Source organism: Columba livia, chromosome 8 (genome assembly GCF_036013475.1).
Source record: "Columba livia isolate bColLiv1 breed racing homer chromosome 8, bColLiv1.pat.W.v2, whole genome shotgun sequence".
NCBI lineage: Eukaryota > Metazoa > Chordata > Aves > Columbiformes > Columbidae > Columba > Columba livia.
The window spans coordinates 4,791,570-4,809,114 of record NC_088609.1 but is presented as its reverse complement, the minus strand read 5'-3'; the positions used below and the strand labels follow the sequence as shown (position 1 = coordinate 4,809,114).

The 17,545-nt window shown below is 40.9% G+C and overlaps 1 protein-coding gene across 17 annotated transcripts in view; it reads left to right on the top strand.

Moving 5' to 3' along the window:
• The window catches only part of ST3GAL3 (ST3 beta-galactoside alpha-2,3-sialyltransferase 3), a 194,705-nt gene that overhangs the window by 74,397 nt on the left and 102,763 nt on the right, over positions 1-17,545 (top strand). For all 17 annotated transcript variants that reach the window (XM_065071597.1, XM_065071607.1, XM_065071602.1 and 14 more), the window contains one exon: positions 6,168-6,260. In XM_065071597.1, coding sequence (XP_064927669.1) covers positions 6,168-6,260 — 93 coding nt within the window. The remainder of the gene's footprint in view (positions 1-6,167; positions 6,261-17,545) is intronic.

Sequence of the window (17,545 nt, the reverse complement as noted above, 5' to 3'; positions counted from 1 at the left end):
GTCAGTAGGTCAGAGAGGTTCTCCTGCCCCTCTGCTCTGCCCTGGGGAGACCACACCTGGAATATTGTGTCCAGTTGTGGCCCCTCAGTTCCAGAAGGACAGGGAACTGCTGGAGAGAGTCCAGCGCAGGGCAACAAAGATGCTGAAGGGAGTGGAGCATCTCCTGTGTGAGGAAAGGCTGAGGGAGCTGGGGCTCTTTAGTTTGGAGGAGACTAAGGGGGGACCTTATTAATGTCTATAAGTATGTAAAAGGTGAGTGCCATGAGGATGTAGCCGGGCTCTTCTCGGTGACAACCAATGGTAGGACAAGGGGTAATGGGTTCAAACTGGAGCACAAAAGGTTCCACTTAAATTTGAGACGAAACTTGTTCCCGGTGAGGGTGGCAGAGCCTGGCCCAGGCTGCCCAGGGGGGTTGTGGAGTCTCCTTCTCTGCAGATATTCCAACCCGCCTGGACACCTTCCTGTGTAACCTCATCTGGGTGTTCCTGCTCCATGGGGGGATTGCACTGGATGAGCTTTCCAGGTCCCTTCCAATCCCTGACATTCTGTGGTTCTGTGATTCATTGGCTTCTCTTTCTCTTTGATAAGTGATATACAAAACAAATATCATTCAAAGATCTGTGGCCCCTTGATATTAATTAAAATATAAATGAAGCTACACCCCAGCCACTCTGGTTTTGTCTTTATTAGTGTCGTGTTTAGAGCAGTCCCAGAATTTTGAAGCAAATGTCAGCATTGTTTCCTACTGCATGCTGATGGAGTTCACAAACTGGTTTTGAAATTTAGTCCTGGGCGTATTTTGGGGAAACTAAATGGAGAGATTTATTCCAGGAATCTACGAAATGCAACGATATTTAATTGGGGACTTAAGGGTTCATACTGAAACTTGACCTTTTGGCCAACATTGAGCCAAGTATGTGGTGGATACATCTGGACAGGGAAGTCTGACTGGAATCCCATCTAGAGTAAAATGCCTTGAGTCCGGTGTAGTGTAGATACGGGATCTTAGCATTAACTGCTTTGATCTAGCAATCTGCCCTTTTTTGATCTGCCAAATTACTTGCTAAGATCATTTTATTATTACTTCATAATAACCACTATGTTTTACATGCCTTTTGTCCCATATTCTCACTATGTCTCATTCTTCAGTTATCATGACATACACTTTGTAGAGCCGCTGTGTAGGTATAAGATTTGGGTTATTTTGGACCAAAGAAACCCCAAGGCCAAGGGTCGAGCTATAGAGCATATTGCCAAAGAACTCCTTTTCCTTGTTTCAGAAATGTACCAGCACATACATTGCATGCAAGAATAACAGCAAGAGAAACCCGTCCTCAAATAGGATGATTTCATGCACGTGAGGTTTTTCAGTGTTTACAATCCACAATTTAAATTCTCTGTGGAAGGAAAAGAGGCAAAATCTGTCTCTTGGAGTAGATTTTGTAATATTCAATTATGTGAGTTTAGTTGTGGACACTTTTTTTTTAGTAGTCCAAACTCTGAGTTTATATTACTAATATTTTGAAATGGATTTATATTCTAGTTCTGTGAGGATGCCATGCAGTCCCTGATCAAGACATGATGAAGGAATTAACCACAGTGACATTTTCGTATTCTAGATTAAAAGAAGGCACACATCTGCCAAATGCAAGCAGAAGGAAAAATCTTGTTGTTTTTCTCAGGCCTCTGAAAACAGCTGGATTTTTCTTATCCAAAATGTGTTAAGATTAATGTCCACATAGAGTGGACATCAGAAAAGAAGCACAGAGAGAAAGAAGCACAGAAAATCTTAAGAATTCAGGATGGGTGCTCGTATCCCAGAAGAAAAGTCAGGGGGAAAAAAAAGCAAGAGTTCATTTTCTGTTTAGTGGAATAAGCTAATTACTTCCCTTTAACTTCACCCTCATGCAGGCACTTGTTTAAAAACTGCAGATGTTTACAGTTGCTGACTGTTAATTGTTTCCCTCATTTATTCTGGATAAAGTGATTATGTTACTGGGTTTTTTCTTGCACAAAATCTGAGAAAAACGTAAGGGTCTGCAGTGTCACACAGAATCACAGAATTGAGTGGGTTGGAAAAGACCTCAGAGATCATCCAGTCCAACCCTTGGTCCAACTCCAGTCCATTCACTAGATCATGGCACTAAGTGCCATGTCCAATCTCAGTTTACAAACCTCCAGGGCCGGTGAGTCCAGCACCTCCCTGGGCAGCCATTCCGATGCCTGACCACTCTCTCTGCAAATAATTGCTTTCCAATATCCAGCCTAAATTTCCCCTGGCAGAGTTTAAGCCCATGCCCCCTTGTCCTATTGCTGACTGCCTGGGGGAAGAGACCAATCCCCACCTGGCTAGAACTGCCTTTCAGGTAGTTCTAGAGAGTACTGAGCTCACCTCTAAGCCTCCTCTTCTCCAGACTAAACAAGCCCAGCTCCCTCAGTCTCTCCCCATAGGGCTTGTGTTCAAGTCCCTTCACCAGTCTTGATTCTAATAATAATCTAATAATCTATTAATATCCTTTCAGCTGCCTCCACCAGCTCTTTAACCACCTCAACCTGACTGGTGCTTTCACTGTAACTAGGAGCATGAGAGTCAGGAGCTGGAGTAGATGTGTTTGGACCTGGGAGATGCAGAGGAGATTTGCACCTTTGTGCCATAACAATCGTGATGGCGCTGGGTGGCTTTCCGCAGCGCCCTTCTGTGTGATCCTGGGATTTCAGGCACTGAAATGCTGCTAGTGAGATGAAGCTATTTACTAGAAAGCACTAAAAGTAGCATTGCTTGGTTTGGTGCCTAGTTCTTGACCCATCTGTTGTAAGCAGCGCTCAGGATTATAAAATGAGAATCAAACATAAGCTTTTGCAATGCTGTGCACTGTGTTCTGATAACTGTCAGGCAGCCTTTGCAGAATCTACTTTCAACAGTTGTGCTTCTTCCATTTGGATATAAGAAACATAACTAAAGAAGTAGCGATATATGTAGCAGTGTAATAAATACACTGTCATTGGATATGAAGGAGATGCTGATCCATACACTTTAGTTCTGTACGCTGTTTTTGTTATGGAACTGTGTACCTACTAACAGCGTTGTGATTTTTACAAAGCTGGATTCATTTGAAAAAGGAATAGTTGTCTGTGGGATGCTTCGTGCAGGATGTTTTGCAGTCTGATTTATGGCAGAGCGATATCTATGAGATCTGTGAATCTTGCAGGAAAAAATACAAAGCAAATTTATGTGTCTAAAATGACGTTAGCTTGGATAGCTTTGTGAGGTAGCAGAATGGTAGACAGCACAGCTGTATCCAGCCTTACTGTACATGTTTTGCTTTGAGTTACACCTAATAAGGCTTATCATTATGAGCATGCTGGTAATGACATTATAGCCCAAATGTGTAACCTGGAGAAATCAAGCAAATAAAACGTGTTCCTAGATGGATTTTAAATGTAGAGTGCCCATTTCTATTTTTCTTTAGCCTGCTGGTTCAATGCATGGCCAGAAGAAAGGAGATGAGCAAATGTTGAATGATATGAGGTGGCAGCTACAATTGGCTTATGAGAGTTGTTCTGCCTCTGGCACTCTGGATCATGAACTTCATCACATCCAAGAAATGTTAACAGCTCGGCCCTCGGGCTTTAACGGCTCCGAATATCTTTGTGGGTTTCATAATTGACAGCTCCCCCGTCAGTACGCGGCACTGATTGGCATTCTGTGCCACTCGAATGCACGAGGGTTTCAGCCTACTATTCTTCTGCAGAAACACCACGATGGGCATCTGAGTGACATTTTAATTTGATAATGAAAGCGCCATTAAATCAGAAAAGAGAAAAATGCCTGTTTGTGGCACCAGATATTTTGTGTGACCACTGAGGTCATTTGAGAAAGGCCTGCTGTTGAAATAGCTACACGAGTTTGCCAGCAATGACTCATTGCTGTGGTGGCTCCAGATAAATTCCAGTTGCTTTCTACTTGTTTTTGAAGATTTTGGTATTAGAGATTTCTGTATTTTGCTTAAACAAAAACAATGCAGCAATGCTTAAGTTTGCTTGATAAAGATTAAGTTTTCCCACATTTCCTCATATCTGAAATGCTGCAACAAGCTGTGATCTGCACACCCTGCTCTCTCTTTTGACTATGTCAGAAGGGAATATATTTTGCCACCATTAAAAACTCCTGTTTTGTCAGCAACAGGTCTTTCCTTCCTGTGCCTGTTTCTAAAGAGACCCTGATTGGAATCAGAGCACAAATCATTCCATGCAAGTCTTTGGGATTCAGACTTCTAGATGATCACATCTTAGATGCTTTTTCATCTCTCATTTAGAGATGGATTATAATATCACCTGTGAAAAATGAACTTGTGGATTTGGGTTTTGCTAGACAATGTTACATTTACATCAATCTCCCCATGTCTATATAATGTATTTAGAGAAATCTAAACTGTGCTGTAAATAATTGGCAGTGTAAGTAGTCAAATGTATTGTTCTGCCATCCTATAGATGCAGAATTGTGGCAGTAAAATATTACGTTTTGACAAAAACTTTGCAAGAAATCTGTGGCAAAAATAGAATCAGATCCATGTTTTAAGCTTTTCAGTGCTTTTCATCTGTAAAGGTCTTAATAAACAAAATGCTTGTAGTGACTTGTTATTTTCACAAGTTTATTTTGTCTTCTAGCTGTTGAAGGTTTGGATTTTTTGTTCAGCAGGAATAGATTTTACTCTTTAAGAAGTACATAGATTTAGGAGGTTTGGTACCATATGTGGCTAATTGTAAAATTACCTGTCCATCTATTGATCACCCGTTTGGAAATGGCTAGTGATCTTTTGGGTGGTGACCGCAGGACTAGTACAAGGACACTTAGTACTAGTTCAGCATGGAGGTGCTGTCTTTCAGATGGGTCATTTTGCCAACCAGGGTTCTGTTTGTGCCCCTGCTCACAATCTCTCCAGGACCTTCTCTTCAGCTCAGGGTTCCACTCACTTGGACTCTCTCAATCTGTGCTCATGACATCTAGCAGTGGTTTGCGTGTTAAGTGATGCTGGTGATGTCCATGTCGGTGATGCCTGGAAAAGAAAGCATGGTGGTGATAATAACAGGCTCTTCCAAATAGTTTTTGTGGATCTACTCAGCAGATCTGTACCGTTATCCTCATTTGACTCCTACTGCTAACCTGTAGGGAAAAAACCTTTCATTACTTGCCTACTGCTAACAAAGTGGTGCAGCAAATACAGTATTATTGATGGATTCCTTGCGGTAGTTAACACTTGCAACTTCCACTGAAAGTTGGACATGTCATTGTAAATGCCTTTTTTTTGGGGGGGGAGGAATATTGATAATTCTCATACTGTGGCTGACACCAAGATATCTAGTATAAATTTGAAAGCACAAGTGAATTAACCCTTGTCATGTTATCATGAAATGGATTAATGTATAAGTTTTGCAGGTGGTGAACAGGGACACAAAATCAAATGTTTTTTCCAGGTCACTCAGTAGATCTATAGTAAAAATATATACTGGACTTAAATATCTTTTCTTGAATTGCTAATCTTGTTTCTGTGCAAAAACTAAATGGAAAAAACAACAACAAAACCCAACCAAACAAAAAACTACAACCAAAAAAACCCCAAGCCCCACAGTATTCTAAATTTTGCATGAAAATAACTAGGCAAGCTGAATTAAGACACATCTTGACAGAACGGCAGCATTGTCATCTGTTCCAGATACTGAAAGGATGCGTCCCTTGATAACGTGTCAGAACTGCTCGGCAGTTTGTTTCAAATGCTTGAAAGTTATCTTCTAAGTAATACTTTTCTGTAACTTTAACTTTGATCATACTTTAGAAAAATAGCCAAAGCAAACTGCTGTTTGTTTCCTTCCTTTTGAAAGGTTGAAGTCTAAGATGTTATCTTGTTATTTTTCTCCAATGAGATTCACCTTCCTAGGCATGAAAATCTTTCAGCAAAACTAGTGATTTAGTATTTCAGGTATCTTTAACCCTGTCCTTTGTTGTTCTCCTGTGATGCTGTACGGCAACAATAAATACCCATCTGTGTTTGCTGTTGTTCTTCACAGCTGTTTTTCAGAAAAGCTATAGGGAAAAAAATAACTTGGATAATTGCAAAAACCAGTTCATAGCCAAGAGAGTCCTGACTCTCTACTTATTTTTTCACAGGCCTCCGGAATTGGCATCCAAGTATGCAAATTTCTCTGAGGGAGTGTGCAAGCCTGGTTATGCATCAGCGCTCATGACTGTCATCTTCCCAAAGTAAGTAATTACTGCTTTGGTTTTCTGTTTGTTTTCCCTTCTTCCCCGGATGACTTCTCATCCTTCAGGGTGGGTGATCTGCAGAGATTGACTTGAAAAGTGTCATTACTCTGTAACCTGATTGGTTCCAGGGATCATCGGTGTTGAAATTCTGGGCTGTTTGAGCGGTCAATGGCTTAACTTACTTCATTCTGACCAGGACCTTGCTCAAAGAGCAGGGAGTTCTGTGTGTTGAATAATGAAACAAATTATGTTGTCAGTGCATGATACAGTTGTGTGGTCAAGCTCACTACTCGTACCCAATGATGCAATCCCCTAAGGTGACAGATTAAGTTATCTGGAGTAGTAATGTTTGGTCTTTCTTGTTGTGCTTGGGAGAACAGGGTAGAACAATTCCTCAGGTGCCTGGAGGCTTTGCCATCATGTTTTCCAAAGAGTCTAAGGCATGTTAACAAGTTGTGTGTCTTACTGTGTTGAGAAGTTGTTAAGGGAGGTGTCACTAGTTCCTTCAGAATTTCTTTCCCTCTGAAAGGGTGGGAAGGTGCAGGGCTGCTTGGTAGCTCTCAGAAATGAGGAATGTAATCCTAAGAGATCAACCAAAACTTACCTTTGCACTTGGCTTATGGCTTTCTCTAATACACTGTGCGGCTTCTGCGTTTCAAGGAGTTTGTACAAGTTCAGAAGATAGACAGGCAAGAACATTATACTGCTGAGGCTCAAGGATCTCAGTTTGGTTCATCAAATGGAACATCTGACCAAATAGTTATTTGACCTTTGTACAAGAATCTAATGCACGTGGGAGAGATGCTCTAATGCAGTGACCTTTTTGGAAAAAGAGGTTGTGGACTTTTTAAAACAACTGATACTTTTCTAAAAGATATATTTTGTTTCTTTTGAGGAGGGAGTCGCACACATAGAGGTTAGGTTGAGTGACCAAGCCTGAAGCTGGTGGTATCCTCTTGCTTCATTTTTACTGGCAAACATGGTACCTGCAAACTTTGAAAGATCAAACCTGACATTGCCTTGTAAGCAGCAGATACTACAGCCAGGCCTTAAAAACAAGGTGCTAAGTGTTGAGACTATGTTCTCGATCACCAGGGTGAAACAGATAATTATCAGTATTATCTCCTGTGTGAATTTTATAACTTTGATTTGTATATGAATACTAGAACTGAAGGTGGATTCATTATCATCTTCTTTTAAGAACCTTCTGAGTGCTTTTAAATCTATGTTTGTGTACATATTACATGTAAATGGAAGGTAATTTACCTGTAGTAAGATGTCTGAAACTAAAGCCTTCCTTCCTTTATACAACTGAAACCTAACTGCACTTTCCAAGGCATTGCTGTTGTATGGATACTGGGGAGATAAATTACATACGCTGAAGAAAGAAGATTGTCTAGCACAGTTGTTAAGGCCAGAAAAATACCGTCAGTGCCCCCTTTTCCTGATTTGTTTCATGACACGGGACATGACGTTTTCTTCCAGTAAATTCATCATGGATCACAGGCCTGTTAGCTTGATTTAAAGATTTCAGTTGTTGGAGAATCTGATAATAATGTGCTACATTATTCCTATGGATAAACTCATTATTGCAAAAATATTAATCTTATTTTAATTTCAAATTGATTTAAGACTTTGCCTTCAAGAAGGGGTTTTTTTGCCTGCTAGAATCCAAACTGTTATTTGTTCTCTGCCTCAGCAGCTACTTACAGATTGCTGTTCAGTCACCTTTTCCCTGTAGATAAATGCATTGAACCAATACCATGCAGAGAGGTAGTAACGTGTCTCTAGTCTAACTAGGTCCTTGTTGTGTTGTTCATACATTGGAAAATTATCTTCATAGCTCTAAAGACAGCATCCCACTGGGGTTTTCTGTTCAGTTGCTTCTCTAACGTGAGCCCTAAACCTCACTAAGGTTGACATTTCTTTCCATGATGTTCACTGATTCTTCATTAATTAAATTCAGTGTTGGACATTTAATTATTTCATTTAGGATTGGTGTAAGGATGGCTGACCAATAGTACTGCAAAGAATTCCATGCTACACTTAAGGTTCTTTCTCTTCTGAAGCTTCTCTTGTACTTAAAGAACTATGCAAAGTTAATACTACCAAGCCAAGTACCATAATTTAATATATTTAGAACTCTTAAAGCCAAATTAGCTTGCCTGTTGGTTTAAGAATATGAACTGCCTGATTTCTTTTATTGTAGCTTTTTGGTTTCAGTTGCTCATATCATTAGGAAAACATCGTTTCTGCGGCTGACGTTCTTCGGGCTTGGTCTTTGCCATAAAATGTGTGTTTTTGTTGGGTTTTTTATTATTTGGATAAAGTTGGTTTGGCTGTTTCAAGCATGAATAAAATGAATAAATGTTTTCCCATTCTAAAGGTTCCTGACTTTCTAGTGCAATTTTAAATGTAAATAGGCAAAATATGATGGAAATAGTTGAGATAGAATAAATACTTTTCAGAGGATGTAACTCTTCTTGGTAAGTGCTTCTTCAATGGTAAAAATGTGAGTTCAGACTTGACCAAGCATAAGCAAGCGCTACACAGACTAAAGAGCAATGTCCTGAGAAATCTCGAGATGTGGTTGCCGGTAAGGAGCTATTAGTTTTATTTTATTTTATTTTATTTTTAAATGAGGTTCTCAGTCGATCCGTTCTCATTCTAGCAGTGCTTGACGCCTTCATCAATAATCCTGGCTGGAAAAAATCCTGGATTAAGTATGCAGATGACGCGCTTATTGAATAGTACTAAAGAAAGGTTTGGTTACTTTTAGAGACCAATCTGGGCTGCCCGATTTAAATGGCCACAGTCCAGCTAAATATAGTTTAATGCATACAATATGAAATGAGACATCTGGGAGGAACAAATGCAGATTATACCTTCACGATAGAAAAACTGTCTTGGAAACAGACATAGGGAAAGCTTCATATAATCTCAACAAAGCATCATAGCTGTAATGCTGTTTCAGGTTCATATGTACACACATAAGTTGAGACATTTTGTGATTTAAAATTAAAAACCCAACTCTCCCCCAAAACCCCACAACCCAAGGCTTCTAGAATACTTTGTCCAGTTTTGATGGTTAAAGTCTGTGAAAAGAGGGGAAATAAGAGATGGAAGGAAAGCCACAAAAATGAACAAAGACTGGCTTAAACAGTAAAATAATAAACAAGGCTCCTAGAAATAAGTCTTCTTTCTGAGGCAGGAGTTGTATCCAAATGATGAGAATAGGAAAGAGCATTAACTTTGGCAAGTTAAATGTAAACCATAATGAGGTAGGCCAAAAAAATGTTGAGTAGCAACTTTATAAAGGCATAAGAAAAAATTAAAGCTCTTTGTCTAGCTGTCAAAAGCAGAAAGCCTGCCAGAGATCCTGAAGGGCTGATACACGATCATGTTATTACATGGGAGCGAAGGGAAGGTGAAGCCGGAGCAGAGAGGTTATTTGCATGGCTATTCACTGCAGAACAGTTCCCACGTGGAGCCTTCCCTTCTGGTGGAAGCTGACAGAAGGTTGACGTTTTGGAGCAAATTGGCACAATGAATTGCTAGGAAAAGTTGTCACTTTGTGAGGAACTCAGGGAAGTTGCCGAGTTACACACGGTTGTGTATAATCATTGCTTAAATTGGCCTTAGAATGGAAGAATGAAAAGCAGTAAACGTGTCAGGCTTTTCAAGAGGGGCCCATGGAGTGTTTGGGAAACGGGAAACTAACAGTGAGCCTGGTTTCTATATGAGGCACCTCAGTAGAAACTATATTTAAAAAAAAGAATAGAATTAGTGTTCGTTCACAGGAATAAATGATGATAGAGAGGAGTCAAGTTGTCTTCTGCAGCAAGAACTCCTGCCCTGTAAATCTGTTCATGTTGCTTTGAATGACTGGAAGGGCATTTGATAAAGGGGATTTAACTAATACAATATGCGTTTCTTAAACAAAAAAACAAACCAAAACCACCACAAAAACAACAACAACAGCAAAACCAATGAGCAAAAAAACCCTCCAAAACACAACACCACAACCAAAAAACTCCCAACCAAACACTTGGTGTTTCAAAGACTTTTGGGAAATTAAACTGGTGTAATCCTGTAGTGGTTAAGTAGTGAATAGGTAAGGATTGGAAACTGTATGAGAAGACTGGACAGAACAGGGATGTTACCCCCGGAGTCCTCTGGAGAATGCGTGCTGGGATCTCTGCTGTTCCAAGTGCTCGTAAACTGTCTGGAACAGAAAATAAAGAGTAAAGCGCTGACACATTTTTCCAGGAAGCAGGACCAAAAGCTGAGGAATGTCAGAGGGATCTCGCAGCGCTAAGCGACAGGCCAAGTTCAGTTCTGACGGGTGTAGTGGTCGTCGAGAAGATTGATCTGACAGCAGACACCTAGTGATGGACTTAGTCATGCCTTGCAAATCGGGAAAGAGACCTTGGAATTACTGTGGGTGGTTCTGTGACTTACTGACCAGTGATGGTTGAAAGCCAGTGGACATATTAGGAGACAAATGCAGAAAATATAAGGATGTTGTGCCCTGTATAAATACACCTTATGCTTCTATTTTCAATAACACATCTAATTATCTTCAACTTATTTTGAAGCAGATCTAGAAGAATTAGGTATATATGGTGGTAATAAAGAGTAAAGAAAAATGTGGAGCTATTTGCATGCTCAGAAAGATTAAATAAATGTAGACTTTCCAGTTTGAGGTAAGAGCAATCAGGGAGCAGAGAGGATTGATGAGTACATGCAACATAGTGAGTGGCATGGAGATGATGTTCAGGTGACTGCTTCTCTTAGTACCAAATTCCGGGATGCTAAATATAAATATATGTATCATGTCTAAAATAGATGAAGGAAGTGCTATTTCATGCTATTTCCAGTTGCATTTTGTCTGAGAATGAGTTTCATAATGGACAAAATACTAAAAACTAACAAACACCAATATTCACAGTTGGGTTGACTATAAAGATTCAAAACCAGGTAAGGAAATCTCTAAGTTGCAAGAGGCTGGGACTTAAACGGATGTTGAGGGAAGATTGTAGCTTTATATATTCCCTGGTTTTTAGGCTTTTTACTAAAATCTTGGGCAATGGACACAGGCATCGAGTGTGAGGCTAAGTGGACATTTGGTCCTGTTTTTCTGTTTGGTTTGCTTCTGGATTTTTTAATTATTATGCCATAAAGGCAAACTGGTGTAGCTTCAGAAAAACATGCTGTAATCTGGATCATGACAGTGGCTCCCCACCAGGAGGAATGGACGTGTGATCTCAGTGTAGGAGCTGGCTCGATGGGCTGCATCTGCTGCTCCTTGTAAACAAAGGAGTTGTCTCATTTTTCACTTTCCAGGACAATACGATTCTGCCTCTTGCAAATCTCCCAACAGTAGATAGTGACTCAAAGTGCCTCAAGTAAGGCTGCTGGTTTTGGAATGATAGAAAGAAAATGACAAGCATCTTTGATAAAATGCCATCAGTAGGTCTTTGTTCAGTGAATTAGACTGTTTTTAGTAGGTCTGAGGTCACCTACAAGTCTGGAGCGAATGCTTTGACCTTTTTGTAGAAGGCACTAACTCATGTTTGCAGTGGTAACGCTGCCGTCTCCCGCATGTCTGGCCCTGCTGTGGAAACGATGCTGCCAGCGTCCCGTTCTCTTTCCTTTTCTATGCTCTGTTCTTTATCACACGAGACAGTGGCCTCTGCCCACGGTTTGTGGCTGAAATGCCAGCCCGGGCAAATTGAGCTACTGACAATTTTCCAACCACAAGCTCTTGTAAGCTGGCAGCTATTTAATAATACTAGAAATTAGAGGAGGGAATGTGTGCAGCCTGCAGACTTGTGAATCTGTGTTTGGTAAGAGAACATGGGAAATAAGTGTTTAAAGAAAGATAAAAGAGTATCTGAAAAGATTTCTGAATAAGAGGGAAAGGGGAAGTTCAATATACAACAAATCTGTAGGTGTTGTGAGCAAAGTAGTTAATTTAACATTTGTGATTCAGATATGTAGGACTATTTTTTAGAACCAAGGATATGATGATAAACATTTATTTCTAGTGAACTGGTGCTAAAAAATAGGCTTGTATACATGAATCACAAACTTCTTTGTTATATTAGTTCAGAAACAAAATCAGTTTGGGTTGATTATTCTGGTGCAAACTTGCTGTCAATTAGCAATTGCCACTTCCTTCACTCTTTGTTGTTGTTATTTTTCAATAGAGCAACCCACTCTCCATTCTGTGGAAAACCAGCTCTCCTGTAAACTCCCCTGCATTTCTATTTCCATGCTAAATTGTTTCTTTGTACATGAAGTTCAACATTTTTAAGCTTTCATATCCGTGGAGAATATGTGGCACAGATTTATGCCAGACATAGGAATTTCAGTTGCTTTCTCTAAGTTATTCTTTGTTTTTCTGATGTTTAGTTCCCCCTTGATACTGTAGGTCATGGACTCTTGTGTGTGTCTCCAGTCATGTATAGTTTGTACAGCTCCACAAGACCTTTCTCTAGAGTTACAGGGTAGACTCCTGTCTCCTTGACACCAGAGCCTGGCAGAATTTCCTATGCCATTGCTGTCTTGCAGGTACAGTTTATAGACCTTCTATACTTTAGGGAAAAAAAGCATTCTTACACGCAAATGGGGGTGGGGGCATCAGGTGGAATTGGAGCTTTAGCAAGTGCTTTAATAGGGATTGGGATAATTGGATTGGGATAATTTCAAAATGTGGTCCCCTCATCCCAAATCTTTCCCCATTCATTTCCATGTCCCCTTCTAGGAAGCTGTGCCTCTTATAATAATCACGCAAGAGCATCTTTTCAGCCCACACTTCCCTGCTTTGTTACTTAGATATTCAGAAATTAAAAAAATATCTTAAAAAGAGACTTTTTAACCCTCTGCTGAGATCTGAGTTTGTGTTTGGCTGTCTCGGTGCCTCATGAATTACTGTCATCTCCATCATGGGCTCGTACTGAAGTGACAGGGCCCGAGCTCAGAGACTGTCAGCGCAGGTGATGGCTGCGCCCTTTGGGACAGACTGTTTAGGGGGAGCAGAGGATGCCAAAGGATGGCAGCTTCGCGTTGTTCCTGAGACCTCACTGAAGAAACAGGCTGGATAATTAGTTTGCTACTGAGGTTTGCTCTGGGAATCGCAAACTATTCCCTGACTGTAGCATAATCCATCTGCTGTGTATTTTACGGTCTCTTCGGGTGCAGTGGGTGCTATCTCTTAATTTTTTAAGATATATAAAATTGTATATATATTCTGAATTAGTTATTGGTAGTAGGGGTTTTTTTTGTCTTCTATATGTACAATGTAGATCTCATTGTGAAATACACTGCAGTGGTTTGTTTTGGTAATTTAAACTGTCAAAGCGGCTCGTGTCCAAGAAAAGATTTGGCACTTCCAGAGGCTCCCCCTGAAGTTGGGGTTCCTGTGTCCCAGATGCTGCTGTGAAAAAGACCATCCCCTTTCCTTCAAAGTGTGATTACTCCTGTTCTAGGAATGGGGAGTATCCAAACCCTGGTCCCTCCCTTAAGTTTCTTGTTCATGTGTGTTCAGGAATAGCGTACAATGATAGAGGGGATTGTTTCACAGCTCAAAGTTTTGAGCTGTCCCAGTAACTGCTGTAATCACAGCCCTGTAAGGAAATTTGTATGTGCCGGTGCCCAAAAGAGTGTTTGGGGGTGCCAGAGCACTGACCTGGAGTTTTTATTGTGACTCTCCTCAGATGCTGTATCTTGCTTATTCTGCTGTTCCCACAGCAAAGACTAAGGAAATATTTGTTATTGAGGTTTGAATTACCATGGACAAGTTGATGCAGGTGTATTTTTTCTTGGGAAGTCCTGAGCATCATTAGCTTCCCTCAGTTTCTTGGTTAACTCTGGCTAAAGGAGATCAGTACTTGCGTGAGGGGAAAGGAGGGGTGAAGGAGGACTTGCCGGTGTCCTGGCTGGTTGAGCGGTCAGTGTTTCCAGTTTCTCTGAGCCGTAGGCTGGTTTGATGCCTGGCTCGTGCCTGGGCAGTCGGAGCGTGCCGCTGCTCACGTTTACCTCCTGCCACCTCCTAGCTCTGTGTTTTGTAAAACCAAGGCTAAACAAACACACAGGCTGAAACACGCACACCGTAACGCTCCTCAGATCGCTGCTGGTGTCTGGGCAGCACCTCCCCACCCAGAGCCCCGTGGCTTTTCCAGTAATACACCATCCCGTGCGGTCAGCTGCTCGACCCACTCACTGCTGGCAAAGGGAGCATTTTGCACTGCTCTGCCTTTCTTTCCTTGTGATTTTTATGAATTAGTGCCTCTTTTCCCCCATATAGTTTGGTTCTGGAGTGATGATTTTCTTTTTCGCCTCTGCAGTTTGTGTGTTGGGTATTATATACAAGTTGAAGCCGCTTACAAAGGGAACGATTTTAAAAAAAAATATGTATTAATGTCAATTTTGAGTGACAGAACTGGGTCAGAGTACACAACAGGTCCCATTATATGTTCCTTTGGATAATTCCTGTGTTTGTTTTTATTGCTATGTGCTCATTTGGGAGACTTAAATCTCTCACACTTCTTAAAGGTGAAAAGTATGTTATCTCACAAAATATATTTTGTCACAGCTGGCTGGGCTTTAGTGAACCTACAGCACAGCCTGTTAGGAGACATTTGCTTTTAATGTTGAAACTGGGATTGTTAGCTGAGCTGTTGTTGCTATTTGTAAATTGGGCAATTGGATCTCCCTTCACAACACCTTGGCTGCTTCAGTCCCTTCCACCTGCCTTGTCTGAAGGAGGAAGCTGGGATTAAGAGGCAATATTCAATAACTCAGGTTCAGAGTGTTGCAAACCTCTGATACAGAAACGGTGGTAACCAAAGCTCAGTTTGAAATGCGCTCAAATAACTAATTTCTCTGCAACAGATTCCCTGCATTCATTTTTTTTTTTTTTTTGTAGAGAGCAATGATCAGGAATGTAATTCCAGAGATCAAACTGTGTATTCAGAACTTCACTGCTAGATCTTAAACTCATAGCACTGATTAACCAACTGGATCTTATACTTCAAACCAAACTTCAATGGCAGCAGCTCACTCCTTCACTCCTGGCAGCCCCTGAAGGTTTGCACGCAGCTGCGGTTGGGTTGAAGTAGATGTGGCATAACATTAAAGTGGATTTTTACCTAAAAAAAGAAAAAAAAGGCTTGGTTTCAATGCATCCCCTTTCTATATGGCACTTAGCTTGAGGAGTTCATGCTGCACCTTGTGCTGCTCCATTACCTGAGGAGCATAACTGCCTGTGGGCAGTGCAGTAAACTGGGTAAGTAAAATAACGTGAGTTTTCCCTCCTCCATTCATCTACTCTTTTTGTGCAATATTATTTTTTAACCCGGATCAGTTCACTGATCCAGTTTATGGAATTACCAAATCATTACACCAACCTTGCCAAGGACGCAGATTTGGAATGTAGAGCTAAGGTGATGGGACTGCACACGCTCTGTAAGCCAGGCCGGGCACCAGGACAGAAAAGGTGGGAAGCTGCAGTGCCGCTTGGTAGCTCTCAGAAATGAGGAATTTAATCACAGCAGAGCAATCAAAACTTACCTTTACATTTGCCTTACGGCTTTTTCTAATGCACTGGGTGGCTTCTGCGTTTCAAGGAGTTTGGACAAGTTCAAAAGATAGATGGGCAAGAACGTTATACAGCTGAGGCTCAAGGATCTCAGTTTGGTTCAGAGGTGTGGGGAGCTGTTGGCCAGGAATTAGGTATCTGATTTCACCTTCAGTTTGTGCAGATTGTTCTCACTATCCTGTGCTTTTTTTCATCTTAAACCATGTGCAAAATCATACATGCAATGCCCAAGTGCTGATTATGACAGCAGAATCTACATCAGATCCATTTTTGGAGCTGAAATCTTTCATGTTTAACCGCTCTCGAGAGTTTAAAAAAAACCAAGAGAATCCATGTGACGTGCAGGCTTTGTGCCTGAAAAGTTTGTCTTCAGATTCCTTTCCGTGACTTCTGAATTGAGACTGTTAGATGAAAGGGGGAATACGGGCACATGTGCCTCACGGTGTGTGCGCCTTGCTGGCTTCGCCAAAGGTGCAGAGCAGATGCGCTGGCGCTCCAGTGTGAGTGCGCTGCAGCTTCTGCCACAGCGGGAACCGGACCGGCTTTTCATTCTGTTCTGCATTCTTTTGTTATCCAGAATTCTACAGTTATTTCCAAATTGTGAATTTTAACCAAAAATAAGGGACAGCTTTGCAAATATACAAATAAACATATTTTCCTGAGTGTGTATGGTTGTAATAGAAGCTATAAACTCAATCCATACCGCCAAATAAGCATATTTTATTGTGCGTGTGTTTGGGCTCCATTGCTGTCGCCCATCTGCTCTTAAAGCTATACCAATAAGAACGTTTGACTTTCAGAAAAAACCTTGAAGCAAAGATTGCTGGAGGATCTAAATGCATTTGAGCGAATGAAAATATCAGTGAGCGTGAAATGAAACGAATGAAAAATATCAGTGAGCATGGAAGTTAAGCGCTATGTGTAATATCGCTGCGGTTTTGATATGCATGTCTTACCTTCTTATCTTTTCCTCAAATCCCCCCAATAAGTGTTTTTGGGTACCTCTCTTTTTATTAAAACTCTGGCTCACTGTCTGAAGGTTCATCGCTACTGATCCAGCCCATCATCTCCACCCAAGTTCCCTGGTATCTCTGAAGCTCTGTCTGGCACCAGTGATTTCCTCTTGCTGTAGAAAAATATCCAGCTTCCCTCAGAGGGTCTGCATTGTGGTTAGAGTGAATAATTGTTCCTCTGAACTCCCTACTGGTGGTTTTCATCGAGTTTCCTATCTTAGGGTGGATTTCAAGTCAATTTACTTTCCTCTTCTACCTTTCCCTCCTCATCTTTTACTGTCACGCTTTGTTCTATTATTGAAACATTTCAGGAGTGTCAGTGCATGCGGATGCTATTACCGAGCCGATGTACATTGGCTAAGAGTTTGGATGAAAAGCAAGCCTGATAACTTATGCAAGGTTATTAGACCAAATTAGAAACAGTCTGGGGAACCCTGCAACTCTACATTAGGCAAACGATGGTAAAAACTGGAAAGATTAAAAATTCTCTTTGTAGCGACATGAAAAGTCACTTGAGAATGTTGTTCAAATAATATTGTAGAAGCTGTGACTCCACCGCAGCATGAGCAGCATAAGCTCCTTTGGCAGTTATTTTCTTGCTACCTTTTGCTATAATTCTGAGCTAATTACGCAGCGAAATCAAACCCATAAATTAATTGCTAAAT